Here is a 9,231-nt window from a genome sequence, read left to right on the forward strand (position 1 = left end):
GAGTCGGGTAGACTTTTAAAGATTCAACACTGGTGTACATACGTCTGACTGGGTGAGCTGACCTGTGGCATCACACAGTGATCCGGGGCCCTTCCTGCTTGCTGTCTCAAGAGTTTTTTCTTACCCTTTTCGATGTAATGACGAGTGTGCTTCGGTTTCTTTAGCAAAACCACTCTCTTGAGTCACGTTAACCTTTGAGATTAAAAAACACCACCACCAACCAACCCACCAACCAACCAACCGCGCCATAGCACAGCTGTCTTTAGCAAGCAAGAGAGCATCTATTCTAGCATGATCTGTCATCTAAAGCCTCGAAAACAAACACAAAAAAAGTTACTTATAGTCAATGGGTAAGCAGTCTGAATTCATACTAATCAAGACAAACCTTCAAAAGGTTACACTGAGTACAGAACTTTGAAACCTTGCTTTGTATGACTCGTACTTTTTGAACATAAGCTGCACTTTTATTTTCTTAATGCAGAGGATAAATAAGTTAAATACATGCTTTAAGGATAGAAGCAGACGTTCTGTTCGGAACCACGTTATAATCTGCTTTTATTTTTATTATTAGTTCTCTTTTCAGTATACACGTTTCCCTATGAAATCATGGCAGAGATGTGAGGGCAGAATATATACAACAGACGCTGAAGGAGGAGGGTAGTATTAAAAAAAAAATTTAAAAAGAACAAACAATTTTAACTCTATTAACTTTTCCAAATTTTCCGATCCCTGTAGTTGACGTCATCTTACTGTTCTAATGCCACGAAGGGAGAGGGTTTTCACTCTGTGGGGTTTTAGTTGAATGGGTGCGTGACACGAATGTGCTCTGGAAACACCTATTTTGTGGAGAAGAGGTTTGTTGGTCTCCTTCCCATGTTCCCACAAACTCCCACTAACAGGTGCAAGAGTTGTATAAAAGGAAGAGGGAGCTGACACGTGTAAAGAAGAACACATCCCTGTGAGGAGTGAGTCCCGAGGGAAAACTCCCTGATGCTTTCCAAGGTGACTTCAGAACTGTCCCTTCTGGAAGAGGAAAGGCACACGGAATACGGACGAACAAAAACACACCACTGTATCTCTTCCATCAGAAGCCTCACCACTATGTATCTCTTGTATCCAGGTGTCTACAATGGCCTGAACCACTGCATCCGTAATATGCCATTTCCCTGCAAACTGAATTTTGGCCGTCACGTGGTCAGAAAAAATGAACTGTTTTCATAGCTAAGAAGAAACCTCAAGTAGGGGAGTCAGCAGTGATCGTGGGAGAGATGTTTACATTTTCTTTTGTCAGAAAGAATGCTCTTCTGACAATTTTATCTGATATTTCAAACGGGGAGCTCCGGTGCACTCTCGTGGATACGTGTGCTAGGAGATGTGTCACACGGACGTAGGGTGCCTCCCTGTCAGTGAACTTGTCACTTCACCCGACACGTGCTTGTTTCCAGTTTAGTACCAGAGTGGGCTCCTGCAGCAGGCGTGGGGCATGGCTGACTCCAACTTCCAATACAATAGCCATCACTAGCATGGTGTGTTTTATTTTTGTTTGTTTAACCAATGTAGTCGTATTAGTACTTCTATAAAGAGAACTGCTTTTAACATTAGGGACTGGGAACGGTCCATTGAGATAAAAAGGAAAGTGTTTTCTCGCGGGAAAACATGTCAGGAAAAATAAAGAACACTTTCTACCTCTGTTTCAGATTTTTGAAACGCTTATTTTAAACCAAATTTTAATTTCTGTGTCCAAAATGAGTTTTAAGGACATCTGTTCTTCCATACGAAATAGGTTAGGCTGTCTCTTTCTTACTGAGCTCATGGAACGTTTCTGCTTGTGATCCTCTGCACGCTGCCTTTTAGTGAGTGAGGAGTTTGGGGTTGCCTAGCAACCCACTAACTTGGACAAACTCATCTTCCCCTCGCAGAAAGAAATGAAGGAAAACCAAGCAAAGTCAGTGAAAGACAATCTTTGTAGTTTCAGGAGTAAATCTATACGGGGCTTTCGTCCAGCACTTACTTAGACGGATATAAATGCAGCAACTTGTTTAAAAAAAAAAATTGCACAATTTACTTCCCAAAAAAAGTTGTTACTTGCCTTTTCAAGTTGTTGAAGAACACACATTTGATATTCTCTTACATGTTATAGTAACGTAACGTATAAACTCAAGGCTTTTTATTCTTCGTGATAAATCCTGTTTTAAAATGCCACGAAACAAGAACCAGCATTCTAATTAGATTTACTATATCGAGATACGGTTCAAATAGGACTGCTACAGTTCACTGAACACTCAAACCATGAAGGAATTACTTTTTATATTAAAAAGACCATGGATTTAACATACAAAAATCCAAATGCAGGATAGTAATTTTTGTTTACTTTTTTAACCAAACTGAATTTTTCGAAAGACTATTGCAAGTGTTTAAAAAGAAAGAAATGTCGTTTTACCTAATACTGTAAGTAGTCATCATATTTTGGAAAATTTAATAGTTTTAGAGTTACGATAACTCCTCTCCTTGGTTAGAAAAGAAGAAAGCCCTTCACCACTGTGGAATGACGCCCGGGTTTTAAGGTCTAACTCTACATCATGCTTCTTTTGAGAATTACATTTGGTAGTCACATTACAGGGATTGATTAGTTGTCAGTTTGCAGGTAGATTTCGCACAGCGCCCATCACTCTGGATAGATTGAGATGTTCTTTCACCACAGACGAATGATCTGTAACACTGTAAGATACTGATCTTTACAACTGTTTAATCAGTTTTATTTTTGTACAGTATTAGTGACCTAAGTTATTTTGCTGTCCCGTTTTTGTAAATCAAATGAAATTATAAAGGAGGATTCTGACAGTTGGTATTTTGTACATATGTATATATGTTGTCCAAATAAAAGTAATAAATGACAAAGACTGAATTGTCCTGGCCAGTACGTGTTGTAAAAGGAGCGTCTGCGGGTTACACCTTTAAACTGCACTCACAGGATGTTTAAGGTAAGTGTAAAGATGGTTTCACTCTATGTCTTGCAACATGTGTGATATTTATACAGACCTGTGTCTATTTACTGTTCGTGGAATTCTGAGGAAGTACACGGAACGTAGGCTGCTTGAAACCACTGTGCTATACTGGAGGGAAATGTTTCTGTTTTCGGGTAAATCACTTCAAGAGGCTTCTAAAAGCTCATAAACATGCAGGGGTGGGTCGGAACTGGTCAGAGAATGTTAGTGACTCAGATTCTGCTCTTGAGATGTGACACTGATGAGAACACACCAGTCAAAGTCTCAAAGGCAGGACAGTAGAACCATTAAGGCAAATGACGATGAACACCAAAATGTGTGTGTGTGAGAGAGAGAGCTATTTATATACATATATACTAGCTCACTATAACTTACTAAGCTCTTATTATATGGTCATCGTGGTGCCAGGTGCTTAGGCCTTGTTTCTCATTTAATCCAGACAGCGGCCCCTACAGTTCATTAAAGTCAATACTGTTGTTATCCACATAGTTCAGATGAGGAAATCGAGGGTCAGATAACATGCTAAAAGACATGTAGTAAGTGGCATAGACAGTACTGGATCTGCTGAATCCACTTCTCCATCATTCTATGTCTGCCTCAGGGTAGCAGGATTTACTGCGAGTCATTTTCATTTGACGCAATTTATTGAGCACCTATTTAAGGCCACGCATGGTTGTCACTCAGGACACAAAGGTGGGGAAAAAAAAGGCAGACAAGCTGTCTGTTCAAGGGGTTTATATGGGAGTGGATGGAAACACAGAAACAAGGAAACAAATTTTCCATATAATTTTGAACAGGGATAAGCATGATGAAAGTAGAGTCACATGACTTGGCTGTGGAGGAAGGGCATCTCTCGGAGGCATCTCAAGCCTTTGAGCTGGGACCTGGATGACACGGAGGGGCCAGGCCTGCAAAGGTGTGGAAGGAGAGAGGAGAGCCAGTGCGACCAGTGCATTTTGGAGGAACCCCAGGAAGGTGAGGCGGCTGGAATGTAAACAGAAGGAGAAGGGATGAGAAGTTGGGGTGGTTGGCATCGGTAGGATGGTGGGGGCGGGGAGCTTGTTGTGCGTATGGTATGGTGTTTGATTTTGATTTGAAGGGCCAAGGAATCTTTGGGAAGCTTTAAGGCGGAAGAATGCTATTTTCAGGTAGGTGTTTCAGCAAGCTGTGTCTGACGCTGGGGGGAAAATGGATTTCAGAGAGGCAAGAACAGAGCTGGGAGATTAGCAAGAAGACTGTTGTATATGTCCAGGCAGGAGGTGATGGTCATTCGGACCAGGTTGTTAGCAGCGGAGGTAGGAAGAAGCGAATAAGTCCAAAAAAACACATCGGAGGCAGAATCCTTTGGACATAGAGATTGTTGGGGGTCAGGGGTAGAGGATTGAAAGGTCCAGGAACCATACCTGGGTTATGGCCTGAGCAGCAAGCAGGCTAATGCAATTTGAGAAGATGGAGGAGACAGTTGTCATGAGAGAAAAGTCATGGACTCATGTTTGGACATGTTAGGGTTGATGCCCCTGTCAGACATCACATTGGAAATGCCAAGAGGACGGTATAAGTTTAGAGCCCAGAAAGGATTGGAGATTTGGAAGTCAGCCATAGTAAGTGAAGCCACAAGGGATGAAATCACCTGTGGTAGAATACAGTCCAGAGGGGGAGGGGGGAAGAGAGAGAAGAGGGAGACAGAAAGGTAACAATATCAAAACAAATAAAATCTAGAGCAGTTCTGGGGTGCCTGGGTGGCTCCGTCCGTTGAGCAACCGACTCTTGATTTATCGGGACATAATCCCAGGGTCATGGGATGGAGCCCTGCATCAGACCCCATGCTGAGTGTGGAGTCTGCCTAAGACTCTGTCTCTGCCCCGCTCCCCTGTTCATGCACTCCCTCTCTCTCAAATAAAAATATAAGAATAAAAAAACAAACCTAGAAAAGTGCAGGGCCATAGAATAAGGGGCAGTGGGGGAGGCAGAGTAATCAGTTGTGTTGAACATCACTGTTGGGTGGAGTAAGATTGGTGTTTGGTGAAAAGTAACGTGTCCGCTGTATTTAGGAGTCTGAAGCTATCGGTGCCTTATTAGAGCGGTTACATTAGAATGGCCAAAATAGAGCCAAAATAGAGCAATCAGGAAGTGAAAAACAAAGGGGAAGTATAATGAGTTCTTACACAGTTTGTAAAAAGTGAAAACAAATAAGCAAAACAACCTGATCAATGTACAAGCGAAAGAAGGAAGACACAAGAAACTGACCAAATAAGAAGGAAAATAGAATCCACATGTCACCTAAACATCCTTATTTAAAGTTAGAGTTTGGGGGCTCCTGGGTGGCTCAGTCGGTTAAGTCACCGACCTCAGTTCAGGTCATGATCTGACAGGTCCTGAGCTTAAACCCCACGTGGGGGCTCCCTGCTGTCCAGGAGCCGCTTGGGGTCCTTGTCTCTTGGCCCCTCTGCCCTTGCGCTCTCTCAAAAATAAAACATGAAAAATAATCTTTAAAACTAGATTTCCAATTTGGGTCCAAAAAATGAAATCATTAAGTCATTACTTAAAATGATTTAGTCATCCCTACACCCAATATGGGGCTTGAACTCACAACCCTAAGATCAAGAATCACACAGTCTACAGACTGAGCCACCCAGGCTCCCCAATCACGCGATGCATTTCACTAGAGGCTCGCCTAAAATGAAATGACACAGGTTAAACAGAGTGATTGGTAAAGACAAACAAGGCAAAGCATGAACTACGAAACAATTCAGAGTAGTCCTATTGATATCTGAAAAGAATAGAATATAAGAAACTACTTTGGTTAGGCGCAGTCTATATTGAAAATGTAATGGTGCCTAGTAACAGTTCATCAAAATATGCAAAGCAGAAGTGCAAAAAACAGGAGAATTTCATGAAAACCCCAGTCTTACTCAAAAGAAGAGGAAAATATTTTAATAATATGCATATTCTTTTGAAATATTCATGGAACCTGGACAAAAATATAGGATATAATAAGAGTATATGTAACACATTGTAGACTACGTTTTCTGACCACCAGGCAATAAAGTGAGCGATTCCTAACAAAAGGATAATGTTTTAAAATACTAGAGGGGCGCCTGGGTGGCTTAGTCGGTTAAGCGTCCGACTTTCGCTTAGGTCATGATCTCGCGGTTCGTGGGTTCGAGCCCCGCGTCGGGCTCTGTGCTGACTGCCAGCTCAGAGCCTGGAGCCTGTTTCAGTCTGTGACTCCCTCTCTCTCTGACCCTCCCCTGCTCACGCTGTCTCTCTCTCTCTCCTAGAAATAAATAAAAATATTAAAAAAAAATTTTTAAATACTAGAGATTAAAATACTGTCAATTCATAGATCACAGAAAATACAAATTAGAAACAGAGTTGGTGACAATAGGGAAACTTATATATCCAAAATAAACCCCAAAGTTTACCTTGAATAAAACTTAGAGCCTTACATGCTTATATCCATGAACAAATAAAAATAAACCAAGCAATCAATTCAAAAAGCCAAAAAGTGAAAAAAAATCTAGGAAAAGCATGAAGAAAGAATAAAAGTGGGATTGATGTTTAAACCAAGAGATGGATCTTTGAAAACTCCAATAAAATAGACAATTTTGACAAAGCCAGACAAGAAAAAGAAAATCTGAATGCATATTATGAATAAAAAGATACACTAACTGTAAGTAGAATACATTAATCTTTTGGACATTTTGATTAAATGCTCTTTTAGTAAAAGAATAGGTTTTTTTTTTAAGATTTTATTTTTAAGTAATCTCTACACCCAATTTGGGGCTTGAACTCACAACCCTGAGATCATGGGTCACATGGTCTACCGACTGAACCAGCCAGGCTCCTCAAAGAACCGTTCTGATGGGTGGTACAGTTATATGGACCAAAAACTATAAAAGAATTTGACAAATGTCAGACAGTATCAGTATCCAGAAAATTTTATAAGCAAAATCTTTCAGACCTTTAAGGAACCAATATCTCCTTTAGATTTTAAACTGTAAGAATACAGAGCATGGTAAAGAATGAGACACATTTCAATTCATTCTGAGAAGCTAATTTAACCCTTACTTGTAAGAATAGTTGAGAATATTTTGTAAAAGAAAATTAATGTAGGAGAATTTGGCTTACCACAAATCAGACATTTTTTTTGAAGACATAAGAATTTAAGATATTTTATAAGAGTGGCATTCCTAACCAATAGGGAAAGAATGAATTATCCGTTTTGTTTAGCCAACTGATCTAGAAAAACATTAAGATACAGTATACTGTGTACCAAAATAAACCCTATGTTAAAGATTTTTTTAAGTTTATTTCTTTTTGAGGAGGAGGGGCAGAGAGAGAGAGGGAGAGAGGATCTCAAGCAGATCCCACACTGTCAGCACAGAGCCCAAGGTGGGGCTCGAACCCACCAACTATGAGGTCAGGACCTGAGCTGAAACCAAGAGTTAGACACTCAACCAACTTAGCCACCCTGGAGCCCCTGTATATTAAAGATTTAAATAAAATCAGTAAAGCACCTAAAGAAAATATAGGTAAAAATTCACAAATCATGATTAGGGAAGAACACTAAATGCATTAACTCTAAAAGTAGAAACCAAGAATAGAACGATTAATAGATTTAACTATTTAAATTTTCTATGGTTTTATTCTTTTATTTTCTTTTTGAGAGAGACAGAGAGACTGAGCACAAGTGGGGAAGGGGCAGAGAGAGAGGGGGACACAGAATCTGAAGCAGGCTCCAGGCTGAGCTGTCAGCACAGAGCCTGATGTGGGGCTCAAAATCACAAACCATGAGATCATGACTTGAGCCGAAGTTGGACGCTTAAATGATTAAACCACCCAGGAACCCCGATGGATTTAGCTATTTAATAATGTGGAACTATTATGAATGAAAAATTAGCCTAAACAAAATTAAAAAGTGAGGCTATGGAAAAATGCATATCAAAAGGGTTAGCATCTTTAATACATAACTTCTTGCAAGTCAAGATGAAGAAATGAACACATAGAGAAAAATCTGGCAAATGATATGAATTGACACTTTACAAAATGACGGAGTCCGTGATCATTTTAAAAATGTTAACGCTTTCAATCAGAAATGCGATGTGAAAATGAGGCACAGTTATTTGCCTATACGGAAATCTGTTAAAAAGCGCCCATTCTATCAGGAATTGAGGGGGGATGGGCATATAGCTGGTGGGAATCCAGATTGGCATGCACCTTCCGAGAGCTAATAGGATTAAAAACCACAAAAAAGTTGGTATGACTTTAAGACGAGATTTGGGGAAGGGAGGCGGATACAAGGCATCCACGCTTCTAAGACTGTCCCTTCCCCTCTTCCCTCCAGCTAAGTCAAGTTCCCATCAGCCCTCACCCGGACTCCTTAAACTACCTCCTAACTAATCTAGTGTCCTCATTTCTTTTTGAAATTTCACCTTCCACTTTGCCGTGTCACTGATCCCAACTATAAATGTCCATGTCCTTCCCCTTGCAAGGACCTCTTCTCTCACCATCACCAGCAGGATTAAGGTCAGTCTTCTTAATACGGCCTGCAAGGTTCTCCACGTTCTGATCATTGTCCAGTTCTCTAGAAACGTCGTTTTCCACCCACCCCTGCATTTGCCAGCCACTCGTAATACCCAGCTGCTTATCATTTTTACAGATGTTACCTCTGCTCCTCTATTCTTTCGATAGAAGAATCCATCCTGCCCTCCCTTCGCCCATCACTCACTCTAATTCTTTGCAGTAAAAGCTGTACCTGTGACTTTCTAGCCTGGGTTAGGTTCCCCTCCACTTGGGCCCGTAAAACCCTGGCCTGGTGTCTCCGCATTGTGTACGTGAGGTTCATTTGTGTAAGTAGCTGTGGTTTGTTCATTCTCCTTTCTACATACAATTATAAAAAGATATCATTATTGTTGTTAAATAGTTTCTCCAGATTTGGGCTACTGAGTTGTGTTTTTTATTAGGATTCTGTGTATGCATTTTGGAAAAAAATTATGCATGCATTTCTGCGGGGGATATATTGAGGATTGGAGCTCAGAGGAGGAGGCAGGCCAAATACGAAAAGTGGCCCTGCGATTCCATGCCCTGATGACGGGGATATTTTCTAGGTGGGCTTTATGCTAGGGAGGTATCCAGGTGGGCTGCATCTAATCACACCTGCCACTTTATTTTTCTTTTCTTTTCTTTTTTTTTAATTTCTAGGAGAGAGAGAGAGAGAGCGTGA

The 9,231-nt window shown here is 40.7% G+C and overlaps 1 protein-coding gene across 1 annotated transcript in view; it reads left to right on the forward strand.

Annotated features, from left to right (window-relative positions):
• The window catches only part of KLF9 (KLF transcription factor 9), a 21,702-nt gene extending 20,944 nt beyond the window's left edge, over positions 1-758 (forward strand). The window contains exon 3 of the mRNA XM_077759294.1: positions 736-758. Coding sequence (XP_077615420.1) covers positions 736-758 — 23 coding nt within the window. The remainder of the gene's footprint in view (positions 1-735) is intronic.
• Positions 759-9,231: the final 8,473 nt, after the last annotated feature.

Source organism: Crocuta crocuta, unplaced genomic scaffold, assembly GCF_008692635.1.
Source record: "Crocuta crocuta isolate KB4526 unplaced genomic scaffold, BGI_CrCroc_1.0 scaffold41, whole genome shotgun sequence".
Lineage (NCBI taxonomy): Eukaryota > Metazoa > Chordata > Mammalia > Carnivora > Hyaenidae > Crocuta > Crocuta crocuta.